Source organism: Morchella sextelata (genome assembly GCF_020137385.1).
Source record: "Morchella sextelata strain SCLS chromosome Unknown scls_16, whole genome shotgun sequence".
Classification (NCBI taxonomy): Eukaryota; Fungi; Ascomycota; class Pezizomycetes; order Pezizales; family Morchellaceae; genus Morchella; species Morchella sextelata.
In genome coordinates this window covers 469,184-484,583 of record NW_025408631.1, presented here as the reverse complement: position 1 = coordinate 484,583, position 15,400 = coordinate 469,184, and the positions used below count along the sequence as shown (strand labels likewise).

The window sequence follows — 15,400 nt, the reverse complement described above, 5'->3', positions numbered from 1 at the left end:
CGAGGTGAAGTGAGGTGAGGTGAGGCGAGGCAGCGCTATGGACTACGACTTGCCATGGAACCTCCCATACTCTTTACCCCTACCAATACAATACAATTAATGAAGTAATCAATCAATCAATCCCCACCAATACACACGTTAGACGCTATCAATTAGAATGGAGTGCACTACACGCATTTCCCCTACAGTACTGCTAAGTAGTATCTAATGCAAATTCCACACATTAACACCGGCCCGCTTAATTTTGGCGATTTCACAACTCTGGAGAAACTAGTCTGGTTATGTACATCACAGCCAACCGCACCTCCCCCACGTGCACTCATTCTGATACTCTATTCTCCCTCTCCTACAAGGCCGGCGATGTAAGTATCGCTCTAGCTCTTCGCGTGCGCACGCCCGACTCCATATGAGTTCAGACCCGGTTGCGTCATGGCGTGTCACTCGCTATTTGCCATGCCTTTGGGGGGCGGGGGGCTGTGTGTAGCTCTGATAGAGCGGAGGGGTGGCGGAGTGGGGTTGAGGGCTCTGAGCTTGTGCTTGCCTTCTTGGTACTTGATACGGATCTTTTTGCAGTGTTTGCTGGGTTGCTGGTTCCGAATTCAGGATGGTAGTATCATGACCATAGCTGGGGTTCCTCAGCCGACCGGCAGTGTTATTGCACATACCAATAGAAGGGAGAAACTTTATGGCTCCACATGCACTGCTGAGGGAGAAGGAAACTTGATCCGTCTTGGGCCTCTTTGGCTCTGTGTTTGATAGGCCACGTGGGTGTGAGGCGAGGAACTTGCACACGGCGATACTTACGTCTGGGTCAGCTGTCCTTTACAATTTCTGGTTTGATCAAGCGACGTGTGCACACGCTCTTGCGCTCCGTAAAACAGCTGCCCGCTTTCTTCACTCCGGACTGATCTGATCTGATCTTCTTTCCATCCATCCATCATCCATCCATGCATCCATCATCCATCCATCCATCCATCCATCCATCCTCCATCCATCCTCCATCCATCCATCCATCCATCATCCATCATCCATTCTACGCCAGAGCCCACATAGAAAAGCTGTCCTCCGTCTGCTGCTGACTGCGATTCAACTGGTCTGCAGTATCCCGCCAACACTCATCGTCCTCACTATGAAAGCAGCCATACATCATCCCTCTATTAAATCCACCAACCCCCGCTGCTGGAAACCGCATTCCTCTTCTCGTTCCTCCCCCAAGGGAGCCAGAGCGAAACCCTAACCCTGCCGACTCTTGTTCCCCGTCACGTGACCAGCACCCAGGCACGTGCAGCGTTCCCGTAGACGACAGCTTTCATCGTTCATTCCGCTTTCCCTCGCTCGCACCTTTCGCACCGCCCTGAAACGCTCCGCTGCACTCGAGACCCGCTAGCGCCCAACCAAACACTCACACCTGCAGAACCGGAAGAAAAAAAAAAGACTACACACAGCTCCGTATCCCCGAAAGCGCTCCCCCCAGCCCCACGGACTGCAATATCGGCAGACAGACGGCGCCCGAGACCCCGAACCTCTCGCACTCGCACTCTCGCCCTCCTCTCCTCCGCGCACCCCCTCTGCTGAAGGGATGCCCAGCTCCTCGCGCCAATACCCATACACCTACAACGACAACTTCCGACCACCACCGCCGCCGGGGTACGTGCACACCCACAACCCGGAGGTGTCGCCGCAGTTTGTGTTTTCGTTTGTGCTGGCGGGGCTGCTGATCCTCTACCACATCCTGCATGGGCTGCTGCGGTGGCCGCCGCCGCTGGAGCTTCTGTTTATGATTGTCGGCACGGTGATGGGGCAGGGCACGCGCGAGATGCTGCAGAGCGTGTTTTCGCACGGCGCTGCCAGGAGCGTGAGGACGCGGGCGGCGAGCCTGGTGGGCTATGGCGGCGGCGACGGCGGGACGTTTGTCGGCGGGCTGTGGAACATGGGCAATACGTGCTATCAGAACTCGGTCTTGCAGGTGAGTCGTGCTGTGCTGTGCTGCCCTTTTTGCGGGTTGTGGTTGCGGTTGCGGTGGGGGGGGGGGAGTGCTGATGGTGTGCGGGTAGGCTATGGCGTCGCTGTCGCATTTGAAGCCGCATCTGATGTCGCTGTCAATCTCCGAAGATGAGGATTATATGAACCCCTCTGGCGCTCTTGCGTCCCTTATCGCCACTCTGAATGCGCTCTCTCCGAGCCCGCGCGCATTCACACCATCGCCAATAATAGTCAGAGGCACCGACAACTCGGGCTGGATCTACAACGAGCAGCAGGACGCACAGGAGTACTTCCAGAAGCTGACCGGCGCGCTGGAGAAGGAGGTATCGCGCTTTCTGGAACGAAAAAAGCGCAGCGCCACAAGGGGCCTAGAAGCCATTGCCGAGCTTGTGCACGGCGGAAAGGTGCAGGATCCAGAGTCGATCGCAACCCTGGAGAAAGAGTACAGAAGCCCTTTCGAGGGGCTGTTTGCGCAGAGAGTGGGATGTCTCCAGTGCGGGTATGTCGAGTCCATCAGCCTGCAGCGCTTCACGAGCCTCTCGCTCTCCCTGCCACCCACCGTAAGTCCACCTCCGCATCGTGAGGCCTCCATGCATGCTATGCTAACCCCGCCGCCCCCAGTGGACCTGCACCCTCGAGGGATGCCTCGAAGAGTTCACCGCAATCGAGCAGATCCAAGAAGTCGACTGCGACAAATGCACTCTTCAATCCCTACACGCACAGCTGCTCACGCTCTCCACCAAGCCTCTCGCCGCCGCCGTGCACACGCAAATCCAGGCACGCATCGACGCCCTCGCCGCCGCAATCGACAACGACAACTTCAACCCGCAGATCCCCGGCGTCAAGATCTCCCCGCGCCAGAAGGTGGCCACCACAAAGACCAAGCAGACCATGATTGCGCGCGCGCCACAGGTGCTCGTGCTCCACCTCAACAGGAGCCAGTATGACGTTGTCACGGGCATGACGGGGAAGAACCATACGGCGGTCAGCTTCCCGGCGAGGATGGACTTGGGGGGACTGGGGGTTGTGACGAGACATGATGTGGCGGAGGGGAGCTGGGGGCTGGCGGTGGACCCGGCGAGGAGAATGAGTGGCCGGGTGCCCGGGTGGTTCTTGAGGAAGGAGGAGGCGCTGGTGGAGACGCCGACGCCGACGCCGACGGATGAGGGCGCGGACACGGACGGCGTGACGGAGACGGAGACCGAGGCCGACGCCGACGCCGAGACGGAGAATGAGACGGAGAATGAGAAGGAGGGCGCACACCAGCCCGTCACGGCCACCACCACCACGTCCAGCACGAACAGCGAAAAGCTGAGCTACGAGCTCAAGAGCGTCGTAGCGCACTACGGCGGCCACCACAACGGCCACTACGTGTGCTACAGGAAGCAGCACGGGCAGTGGTACAAGATCAGTGACCACGACGTCTAGTACTCCCCCCCCCCCGTGTGTGGTGTAGTGGTGCAATACTAACAACTGGCTGCAGTGCATGCGACGAGGAGCAGGCTCTCGGCATCAGGAACGCGTTCATGCTGTTCTATGAGCGCGTCGTGGACGACGGGGTTTCCGGATCCGAGGGGCGGGAGTACGGGCGTGGACAGGGGGGGTATGGGGAGGAGGATGAGGATGAGGATGAGGGCTTTGGTGAGGGTGAGAGTGAGTGCCAGAGCGAGGGCGGGGAGGGGGTGGACAGTGATGGTGCGGAGGAGGTGGTGGTGGAGGGGGAGAGGGTGGGGCGGATAGATGTGGATGCAGATGCGGGTGCGGAGACTGGGGGACTGCGGAGGCGGCGGGGTGGGGATGGGGATGGGGATGGGGATGGGGATGGGGATGGGGATGGGGATGGGGATGGGGATGGGGATGGGGATGGGGATGGGGATGGGGATGGGGGTCGGTGAGGCCGCAGGACGGCGGCGGGAGGAGGAGGGTGGTGAGGGTGGTGAGGGTGGTAATGGAATGGGTGTTGGGTGTTGGATGTGGGGCGTGTATTATCATGTTTCTTTTGCCGTTTTGTCTGTGTTTTTTTGAGTTTTTTTTTGATGGCGTTTTGCGGGTCTGCTGTGCTGGGGCCCCGGGGGGGTAATAATATTGGACCTTTTTTTTCTGGTTTGGAACTGTAGTGGTAGTGGTAGTGGGCAGGGTGTATAAAAGCTGTTAACTTGGAATGAACGGACGAGAATGAAACGAATATACCGGTGTGGCCATGGTGGTTATAGGCGTGGGTGTTGGTGTGCGGTATAGCTGTTGTGTAGAGAGTCCTAGGAAACGTCGGGCAGTACTGGTACTGCGTTGGTCATTTCCAGAGCGAGTAATTTCCAGAGGCAGGAAAGAGGAAAAGGGGGGTATATGCCAATATTAAAACGTACTACGCATCCCGCCAGAGAGGGGCTGGGACCTACTTCTACCCCAGGACCCTCTATAGGAAGAGTAGATCAACTACAAGTACATCCATCTCGTGGGACGAGTGTTGTAGAGAACTCGTCCATGTAGCTATAGTTCTTGGCGGGAAATGATTGCTGCACGCGCCAAAGTAAAGATAATCAGAGGTGAGGTGGTGATATGTAGGTATGCTATAGCTAGTGCTGCCCTCCGCCCACACGGACGGACGACTTTACAGGAAGTATAGATCCTGTGGGAAACGCACTGTGGAGGGTGGTTGGGGCTATGGATGTAGCTGTTTGTTTCTGTTTTTTACCCGGTGCATGTGTCAAAGTCTCCAGTGTGATTATAGGTCTGGGTCTGGCAGCTGGGAATCAAGCTCTGCAGTGGTGCTGAGTACCGAGTATAGTGGAAAAAAAAAAAAAAAAAAAAAATCTAAAGTGGAACAGTTTGCGGTCCACGTGGTGTACGGTAATACCTTGGTGCTAGACGACACATTTCGCTATCACGGTGCTGTGCGTGGTGGTGGTGGTGGTGGTGGCTTCAAACTAACTATATATATATAATGCCATATTGATGCAATTGTTTGTCCCGGCCCCGCAGCTGAGTGCATGTAGATCTGGGGTGTCCCCTCCGGGAGTAGTCGGAATACGTGATGGGCCCGGCCGGGGCGACGATACGTGGTTACTGCAGCGAGGTTTGTTTAGTGCTGCTCTCACTGGAAAGGTGGGCCGTTGGAGGTCAGTGTGTGCTATCTTCCTATTCTGCCAGTGGGGTTTGAATAATTATATAATGGTTTGGAGGTTTTAAAATGATCCGAGTGCAAATAGCTTATATCAATAGTTCAATTGGTTTAATGCTTCGATGATGACAGTTCATCAAGACTGGTAGTGAGATGTGGCGTTTTAGATTGTAGAGAGGTGTGTTGTTTTGTATCATGTGTTGCTCTACATCACGTCTACCGGAAATTGTTTTATTTTAGACCTTTCCGTACTGATGATTAATACGAATAAAGGTCCAGATTTTTCTTTATATTTTACAACTACTTATAATTAAGAGATTGAGAGTATACATATACAGATGGGGAACAAGTCAGAGCAACACGTACTGTCAGCCACCGACCCATACTTCAAACACCGGATTCATCAGGATGATCGAAGAGCTGTGTTGGAGTGATATATATATCGTACTCCAGCTTGTAATAATCAGGAGGGTCCTGAATTGATGGAGAAGTATTTGGAATCACAGACGATCACTCGCGCAGCCAAATCCTTTTTTTTTTTTTTTTTTTTGGTTCAATGGGTTTCGCGAGCGGTGAGTACAAGTATGCTCATTGACATCTGTAGAGTTCTGTTAATTTGCACTTATACTTACGGAGCTGGTGTGCGACCTTAAGCAATTTTAGTCGAGATTTGGGTTTGGGTTTGGGAGTTGTGGGCTTGATTTTGGAGTTGTGTAACCGCTGGAGGGCGTTTTGACAGCGGGGAATTCGGGGTCCAACAGAATCTTCCTCTCCCACCGTCACAGCTTTTGAAACTATCAGCTTAAATCTTCCCCCTCAGCTAATGCTTTTGCGATTTTCAGTGATAGATAAATTGCGAGGCCAGTTCCGACGATCGCGACAACTACTCTTTGTCTGAGGTTATAAAAGCTACGCACACCTAGAATAGAAATTCGTTGGGGAGCGTAGATAACAGCTGCACACGTGCTGATCCAAAACCTCTGTCAACAGCCTTTGTGACGTTTGTTCTAGACCTCTCAGGGGCCTCTGTTGATTGGGCAGATATGTAGAGTATCAGTATCTCTTATCCTCCCACCTCTCCGCGCCTGACTCGAGACCTCAATTCCGGACTTTGTTATCAGGTGCATATTCTTGGCAAGATGCATGATATCAGTGGCTCAGAATATACACTGTGTTGGTTAAGATCGGCAAGTCATACTGCCCAATTCAGAGATAATAGTTGCAACCCGCAGGCCAGCCACTTGATTTTCAGGCCAGCCGTTTCTGCAGAGATAACAGGAAAGAGAATAAAAGCAGGAGGGAGCCCCGGGGCCGTCATGAAAACCATCACCCCCGCTGATCCACGCTCCACCTTCGTTCAGGCTCTCCCAGCCCAAGCCTTTGGACACTCTACACTTAATTCCTAGACACGACCGTTAGGCTCGGTTCCAAACAACATAATCATGGCGCGGTAGCAATAGCATACCCTCTCGCATCTTAGCCCGTGCCGGGTGTTCAATCAACCTCTTCTTCAAGAACCGCTTGTAAGTTCTTTCCCCAACTCCCACATATATATAGTAGGAAGCATATTTCCGAAAGAGGCTATACCTCAATATATGTAACTTCAGCGCCGGTCTCCTGCGCTGAAGGGTCATAGGGACGCATGCCGCAGGCTGCGCCGGAGGCGGTCTCACGCCTTCGGGTATTGACAATAGCTTATCCCTCCACACTTCCATGCAAGCTCGATTCCTCATGGTGGAGCTTGCAGGGCAAGTACCCCCCAGAGGTTTAATATGAGCTACGCGTATAGATGTAGCCTCCTCTGGGCGACTGGGTTACACCACCAGTGGATGTATGTGCTTATGAATAGATACACGTGTTGTGTTGTAGGATATCGACATTTAGCCTTTGCCGACCGTATCGATCGCGGTCGTTTACCACTGTCCTGAGTCGATAGCTAGTATATAGTCGCGTCCAAAATATACCAGGTGTATCGTCTCGTTTTACCGGAGGGGTGGAGGGTTGTGTCTCCATTGGAAACGATGCCGTCTACGGGACCTCGGGGTTGTTTGTACTCGCAATGAGCTCTGGGAGCTTCCGATTTCTTTTCAGTGACAAGTCCTGTTGCGAATGGGGAGTTGATTGTAGGAGGCTGTTGCGCGATTTGGAAGTATGTATACGAATGTTCATGGTGACGATAACGCTAGCAATGCTGATGATGCTGGTCGTAGATAGATGGAGCACGAGGCGTGGGGACAATGTCGGGGACGGGAGAGCGTCGGTGGTGGAGGCGGAGGCGGAGGAAGGAAGGAAGGAAGTATGTATTTGGAGTAGTCGTCGTAGCTGTGGCCAGGGGAGTAGGAGGAAGAGAAACTGTATTCAAAGTCGCTTCTAGGACCACGCGTTTGAGCCGGGTAGGAGCTGTTGGGACTTGTCACTCGGTGTTGGTGCTTTAGGGTGTGTGAATTGTTCGTGTTTTCAGTATTATAAAGATGATATTTGCGAGGCCTAATAATGAAGTGGTGATATACTGTAACGATCATTGAGTAATGGCCGTTTTAGGCAATACCAAACTCATCTCGTCCACGGGGAATCAATGGCTACTGTAGTCATGCCTCTACCACGCTCCGCACTGGTTTCCCAGTGCCATTTATAACCATTTGCACTGTAGTAAATGCATGATATCTGAGTTCGGGAGTGTTGAAAAGGTCCGTTGTGGCGGCTGAATATACCGGCGAAGTTGATTCCAGTTTACTCAGCTCTTGGGGTTTCACGGATATAAAGCACATTTGCCAAAGGTGGTCGGCGAGGTCGAGCTTTGGACTCAAACTGGTCTTGAATTTAATGGAGCTAATTGCTCTTTCCGGCTCAAAAAACGACGTTCGATAGTCTCCAACTTTGGTTTCCAGAAGGGCTGCTCTTGAGGATCACGCAGGCTCCACATGTAATCGAGAACGACAAGCTTAAGCTCGGAGCAACGTTTAGATAACACAAGCTCTAGCTTAAGAGTATGCTCCCTGGCCGGTAACCGTTGCCGGTCGGCAATATTGAGAAACCATCCCTCGCTATCCACGAAAGGTGTCGGGTGGAGCTGGAGAGATTCGTACGGATAGTCTGAATGGGTTTGGAGCTATAGGTAAAGATAAGATCGTCAGCAAAGGCTCCAAGTAAATATACCAAAAGAGAATTCGTACGGCGTACCAGTACATATACTCCTAGCTATGAAGTTGAGTTGTCGAGCACATGAGTTGGAACTGCAATGCCCGTCACGCGCGCATGGGATCGGAGAAAATCTGTATATACTTGCTTACCACGAAAAGAACCAGAGAATGCGCGCGCCGATCCGAAATCTTGACAGGGGTTTCGGACTGGGATGTGAGCAACCTCAGTTGTTCACGAAGAGGTAGAATTAATAGCCATTTGATTCAGTAGATACAGATAGTAGAGTGAGCAGAGACAGAAAAAAGCGGAAAAAGAAATCTGAACTGATCCTCCACGGCTAACAATGGGTGCGGCCTCAACCTCAACAGCTACCAATGGGTATGTCCACCTTCATTCGCAATAACAGCAGCGATTCTCTCAGGCATTGTATCAACGAACTTTAGGATTTCCTGTGGGGTAATTTTTGCCCACTCTTCCAAAATAGCAGCTCTCATCTCATCATTACCACTAGGTCTTGGATATCTTGCCCCCAATCTACCCTTTAACAATCCTCAGACATTTTTGAGTGGATTTAAGTCTGGAGAATTAGCTGGCCAGTCAATGGAGGGCATATTGTACTAATCTCGCTGTTTTTGAGTACTTTTGGCTCTATGAGCTGGTGCACCATCCTCCATTACCCAAAGCTGGCCACCTAAGTCCAAGCAGCTGTGGAACCAAAAAGGGTGCAGTGCAGGTTGCAGAACACGGTTGATATAGGTCTCTGCATTAATAGTGCCCCAATTTGGCCGGTCCCAGAATACTAGTCTGTATATGAATTAGGTATTATGAAAAAAGAAAAAACTTCCGGAATACTAACTCAGACTTGGTACCTCCTCCAATCGCTACCCATATCATAATTGAATTCGATTTTTTGAACTTTGGGACGATGCAGTCCTCTTCAAAAACCTCTTCTTTACCTATTGAATTAATTAGTAATTTATTCAAGTTTATCTAACGGTTATTATATTGTATTGAGTTACCTGTTTTACATGTGATATAGGTTTTACCGGCTGAACCACTCAACCAAATGTAGCATTCATCAGTCCAGACTGTCTTCCTCCAGTCCGTAACGGTCCAGTTTTGATGACGACGGGCAAATTCAAGCCGTCTAATCTTATGTGCGGCCGTCAAATATACCTTGCGTGCAATGCAACGGACATAACCCTCGTTGAGAAAGGCACGCCTAATTGTTTCTTGGCTGGCATTCACGCATTCTTCAGAAGCGATTTGGAATAGAGGTTTGCGGCGATTCTCGGTGTCGAGGGTAGCTCTTTGAACTAAAGCTTTACAGGTTGGGGTATCGATTTTGCAAGGTCTTCCTTTCTTTTTTTTAGGAGTTGCTGGTCCTCAACAGATGGCAAAGACGGTGCTAACACTAAGGCCTTGATTGCTAGCGATTTTTTGAAAGGTCCAATGAGCCCTGAACCGGAGTGCATGAATATAGCAGCGTTGCTTGTAAGAGACTTCATGAGTTTTGATAGCTATTGATGGATGAATAGTAATCTGTTCTACGGGTTTTTTACACAACTAGAATGGCTTTTTATTCTCTATTTCCTCTACTCGCTCCCGTTTGCACTCGTTCCCGTTTGCATTCGTTCTCGTTTGCATTATAACACAGCAGTATAATTTGATACCAGATCCCTGCCAGACCCCGGTCTGAAACCCCTGTCAAGATTTCGGATCGGCGCGCCAATATTGTGGCCAGGATCCGCGGGTAGTAAGGTTATGTGGACAGATACGTATGTATCTTTGTAGGCTGCGTTCTGTAAAAGGCGTATTAAAACCGGCCAGGTGGTAAGAACGAATTAACGGACAACAAAGCATCCCAACGTGACACGAAAACATCAGTATATCCACATGTACATGCATGGCGGCATCAGCGACCGAACAATGCTCATAAAAGAGAAGGAAATATCAGGCACAGTACTATACTTTCCTACGTTTCTCTCTGACAACCCAGGGCGCGCAAGCTGATGGAGATTACATTTCCCTCTGTTCTGGAACAACTCAAGGTATGAATCGGGAATGGCTTCATACCACTGATTACTTCACATGCTAACTTTGATTTACGTGCCCAGAAAAGAAAAGCTAGTCGATCCTCTAATTGATACAACTCTCGTCGCGAGAAGAACAAAATAAAATACATTTACACGAGAACCTAAAGAGTGTCCGAAGGGGGAAATCCATGATAACCCACCGTCCTCCATACATAACGTACATCATCTACCTACACCACATAATCCAACAATTCCCACGTCTATCTCACAAGCCCATAACCTCATAAGAAATACAGGCCCCGAACCCTCCCACCTCAATAGTCCCTCCCAGCGGCAAAGTCACCCCTCCCATTATGCCGCGCGCCAGCAAAATGGAGAGATGGCTTAGCTACCGGAAGAACCTACTGAGATGCAAAGTCCCGGAATCTGTAAGTCCTACGAAGCTATATGATACTACCTCATTCACTAACGGGGGAGACAGGACTACGTAGGTGCCACGACGACATGAGTGATACCAGATCCTCCATATCAGGTGTACGAATTGTAACGTCAACCTTCTTTTTGCTAGCTTGCGGAGATCTGCTGGGAGTATGTCGTTAGTTGGTGGAGGATGAAAAGAAGGAGGAGTACGAGTGTGAGAGAGCAACCAAGAGGGAAGGGAGGCTTACATTGATTCCGTGTCGATGGGGGTGACAGAGAAGGTTTTCTCCTCTCTGGAATTGCTTGTCACACCTCCGTCATTGAGGCCACCGGAGCAAGGAACAGAGATGGCATCTTCAGGACGGGGAAATATCTCTGCGGCGGTGCGAGGTGGAGAGACGTCTCCGGCGTGGGGAAGTCTGCCCTTAGGAATAGGGAATTGAGAGGCTTCGCCACTGTCATGGTATTCTTCTCCATTTGTATGCTCAACTTCAAGATCTATGCTTTCTAGTAGGAGCATTGATTTTTCGTTCTTTCCTTGGAAGGTATTTTCATTGTCATTTTTTGGCCTATTATACTGGTCCTCAATGATATCTCGAGGTACTTCTTTCTCGTTTTCCAGTTCACACTTCTTCTCTTCCTCGCTAACTGAAGGGACACAAGAGACTGCTGTAGAGCGATTTTCTTCGTCTGATATCGAGCATGTGATAGCGTTTTTGCTACTCTCAAGAGGGTTTGAAAATACCGGGGAAAGGAGATATTGGTCATTTGGCGGTTCAATCTCCTCTTCAAGCAAGACTGTGGCGCTATACACACCCTCGAAGCTGCCTATATCGACAGAGGAGCATGTTGATATATCAATTCTCTCTACACATACGTCTTGGGAACTAATCTCCCCTCCGCTAAGGCTGGAGAGTTGAGACTCTTCCGCAACTTGGCTTGTAACTCGGAGATCTTCTGTTCTTGCAGAGGAGGGTTCATCCAGCTTGAGTGGAGAAATAGGATCTGTCTCCTCCATACCTACACTCCCGTCTGGTACCACAATTTCTCCTCCAAAATCAGAGACATGGGGCTTCGCGGGTCCCATAACCATGGGCTCGAGTTTCTCTTTTTCCATGTGCTCACTCTCTGGGATCAACCTAGTGTGATTGAACACTCCCACTCCATATCCAGCGTCAGGGTTAAGCCGCCGAATCCATTGCATCAAAATCGCCAGCCATTTCCGGAGCGCACGTATTGTACTCTGCTGCTGCAGTACGTTCCGGAGGATAAGAATAGCAACTATTATTACTGCAGTATAGTTTCTAGTGGGTTCGGGGGTTGTACTTGGGCGCTGTAGGATGATCTGATACTGGGGATGGATTGGTCGCTCCCATTGGTTTCGGGGAGGGATTGGTTCCTCCAAGTTATGCAGGGTGCTGGGAGTATAGGCACTACTGATAGCTTTGGGTTCGAGCAGATGAGATGAAAATAGCACAATCTCAGTGGAGTGGTAGGTAATGAGCGCAGTGCTGGTGGTGCTTGGTTTGGTGGCTGCTAGTGATGGGTCTGTGTCGGGCTGCAGTGCTGGAGGTGCAGGGCATGTAGTCATTGGAAAGGGAGATTGTGAATCTGACTGGGTACATTTATCTCCCTCTGGGACGGCCATGAAATTGGGGAGGGTTTTGCGAATGGGTGGTGGGGGTTGTTAGGATGCACGTGTGAGTGGTGCTCGGAGGAGCTTCTACTTGCGCTGTTAACAAATGTGTAGGGAATTTTGAGGTAGTGGGGGAAGACTTAAAAAAGAGGAAAGAAAAAAGAAAAAAAGAAGAGAAAAACAGAAGAAACAATAGAAAAAAATTTTACAAGAGGAAAAGAAACTAATAGCACTACTATTAGATGGAAAGTCGATATAGCAAGCACAGATACACCAATTGAAGTGCAAGTTGATCCAATTTAAACCATCAATCGGTTTATTGGTATCTCCATCCATACCCTGTTACCTGGGCTCAGGCCGTCCCGCCCTCCACGATATATTTGGAACAAAGTTTCAGTCTGGTGGAGCCCTAGCTACATCCGCATAATAACGCATGCATTGAGCGGCTAGATCCCAAAGCACGGGGATGATTTTGGGCCTGTACCGGACTCTGGAATTGACATGGATTCTGGAAAACATTAGTGGGTTCCTCGTTACTGATATCATATCCATATGTATTTCGAGGATAGATGTAATCTCACATCGTTTTTATCGAGTTCAGTGTCAGTTTCTTGTCTGAAAAAGACTCATTACGGCCAATGCTAGTTGAATCGCCAATATCAATTTTTGAACGGCCAAAAACTGTGAAAATTGCACTCCCTGAGGAGGTTTGGTGTCCTTGTCCGCGTTAATCGGGAGTGAATTACTTGGCTGGCAGCTAACCGCCAGCGCTCGCTACATGCAGCCGTCTCTAGGTAGAACAACAAGCGAACCACATGGCCTCCATTCTCGGCCGAATATTCAGAATTCAATGGCGCCATAGTGATCGCCTCGATGCTCTACACGCGCCTACGTATAGGAGTTGAATTGTCTACCTAGTAGAGTTCGTTCATGCACTCCGTGTCTTGTGGAGTTGTCCCATGTCAAGCGACCCAAGACCTCGAGCTCGCGCGCGTTTGATGCGACAAGGGGTCGACCTCACAAGAAGAGATAAGCCCAATGCGGAAAAGACAAATCAACGATCGACAGCTCTGGGATATCATTACTATCGAGCTCCTGAGAAGTCCGTCCAGAAGCGAGGTGGTTTGTTTGAAAGGATCATGGACTGCTCTCGGTTTCGCGGCAGCAGATAAGTGGACGTTGATATAAGAATAGGCCTAAGACAATTGGAAGATTATTTAGTTTCTTCCTGGCGGTTAGGCCCAAGCGTGGTCGTACTACATTGGTTGGTAGGATGTCTGTGTGACGCGGTAAAGAGGACTAACTACACATTAGCATTTGCATGAAAAGAATGTTGATTGTGGTATAGGCAATACTTTATTGTCGCCTATAAATCGACTTACCAATAATATATAATAATAGGCTATTTTTGAAGTTTCCCAGAGTACTTTCAGGCCAATGGCGGAGAAGATGTTAAGCCAGATTGGAGAGGCCGGTCAGTGCCAATGCGTCATTGAACCCAGGTTCGATTTTGTATGGAAAACTTGCTGGGCCCAACTGGTCTCTAGATGCAGGGCTATGCTCTGCGCGCCGTATGCGGTATTCTGGCCGAGGAGAATCCATAAGGGGCGTGTTTTGGTAGTGTAGTCGACGAAGGGGCTATTTCCTCTAAAATTCTTCTACCCGCAACTGCTTGCCGCTATGTGTACGGGATGGCTGATAACTATGCGTGCTCATTGATACAAAAGACTTGAACTCGAGAGTAAGGGCATAGAACCCTTCTCAACAAGACCGCAGTGCCACACCGGGTGAAGCAAGGAGGAAGAAGCTAAATGGTAGTAGGAAAACAACTGGTCACTACTCTAAACTCTGCTGTACAGAGGGGCATTAGTGCGGCCAACAGTTGGACTTGTATGCTCTGCCATGGGCTAGTGTACCTTAGACCCTGCACAATTACAGTAGGTTGCATAATACTAGGCCTAGGCAATTGAAATTACCTTTTCGGGCAATCACTTGAAAACTTTAAACTCCGATTTCCTACGCAGGCTATCATTTCAAGGTTTGAATCTAGAATCGCACTGTATATTTGTGAAAGTTAGTCGAGCCTAGTTTTCTGAAGCCTGCTGTGGTGATAGCCAATCGGGTTACTGGCTGAGGATATGGTTGGTAGCTTCGTGGACTTACAATTGCTAGTAACTGCGACTGGATATGTGGCTTCGGTAGGCTGCATATGGGCATGAATTTAATATTTACCTTTTTAAGTTCTGGGTTACGTATTTTTTTGTCGACCAGCCAGATTGCATGCAGAGGTCTTCATAGACCTTTATATATATAATTTGGTGTAGCAGCAAGGCCACCTATATTCGATCTTAGGTGGCGTTAACAGCTCCCTACAATTGAATTTCTGGGTTGGGGGTCTGAAGCATGGCTGCTTTATTCCGACTGGCCTTGTCTACGGTGAGCTGGTTTTATGATACCGTAGGTATGATGGAGTAAGATGCTCGTTGAAGCTCGGATGCTAGGCGGCTGACGATTTTACGTATCTTGGTTTACCTTTGGAAAGATGTAATTTCCAAAATACGTGAAGACTATAGAATATAGTTCTCCACCTCTGTGAAAGTTCATTAATCAGGCCCTCTACATGACATAGCTAGCACCATGGTACCAACCATTTCATAGTTTAAACTGAGCCGAGACAACTCGAAAGCTAGTGTCGTGCAATTGCAACTATGGCCACTTTGTAGGTGTCCGTTCCTAGGTCACGTTTGCGAGTGGATAGGTTTGTTGACTTGATGTATACGTAGTCTGTAGGTCTAGCCATGGCCCATGGGCTTCGATGTCATGTTAGCTATTCCCCAGAGCCCCTCTCCGGCTCTAACCTTGCTACCAACTAAAGACGGTCTCCGTTGAACATGAGTAGGATAGCATCTGGCTTTCTGGAGACGAAACTCTCGAAACTCGGTTCTACAATGAGCAGTAAACCTCTCGTAGGGGATGGGTTATACGTATAAAGCTAGCTAGGTACTGTCAATTGGGTATTCTAATGTCACACGGCTGGTATATTCGAAAGTCTATTTCACTTGTGGC

At 49.7% G+C, this 15,400-nt stretch overlaps 3 protein-coding genes across 3 annotated transcripts; 2 read left to right on the top strand and 1 right to left on the bottom strand.

Moving 5' to 3' along the window:
• Positions 1 to 1,579: 1,579 nt before the first annotated feature.
• On the top strand, positions 1,580 to 3,878 carry H6S33_003836 (uncharacterized protein; the record flags this gene model as incomplete). Its single annotated transcript, XM_044835177.1, has 4 exons — positions 1,580 to 1,966; positions 2,055 to 2,543; positions 2,605 to 3,383; positions 3,467 to 3,878. The coding sequence occupies 4 exons, from the start codon at positions 1,580 to 1,582 to the stop codon at positions 3,876 to 3,878; spliced, it is 2,067 nt and encodes a 688-aa protein (XP_044691370.1).
• A 6,714-nt stretch (positions 3,879 to 10,592) lies between these two features.
• H6S33_003835 (uncharacterized protein) lies at positions 10,593 to 12,289 on the bottom strand (the record flags this gene model as incomplete). The annotated part of the gene is made up of 3 exons (XM_044835176.1): positions 10,593 to 10,679; positions 10,749 to 10,857; positions 10,947 to 12,289. The coding sequence occupies 3 exons, from the start codon at positions 12,287 to 12,289 to the stop codon at positions 10,593 to 10,595; spliced, it is 1,539 nt and encodes a 512-aa protein (XP_044691369.1).
• A 546-nt stretch (positions 12,290 to 12,835) lies between these two features.
• H6S33_003834 (uncharacterized protein) lies at positions 12,836 to 13,196 on the top strand (the record flags this gene model as incomplete). The annotated part of the gene is made up of 3 exons (XM_044835175.1): positions 12,836 to 12,855; positions 12,936 to 13,041; positions 13,119 to 13,196. The coding sequence occupies 3 exons, from the start codon at positions 12,836 to 12,838 to the stop codon at positions 13,194 to 13,196; spliced, it is 204 nt and encodes a 67-aa protein (XP_044691368.1).
• Positions 13,197 to 15,400: the final 2,204 nt, after the last annotated feature.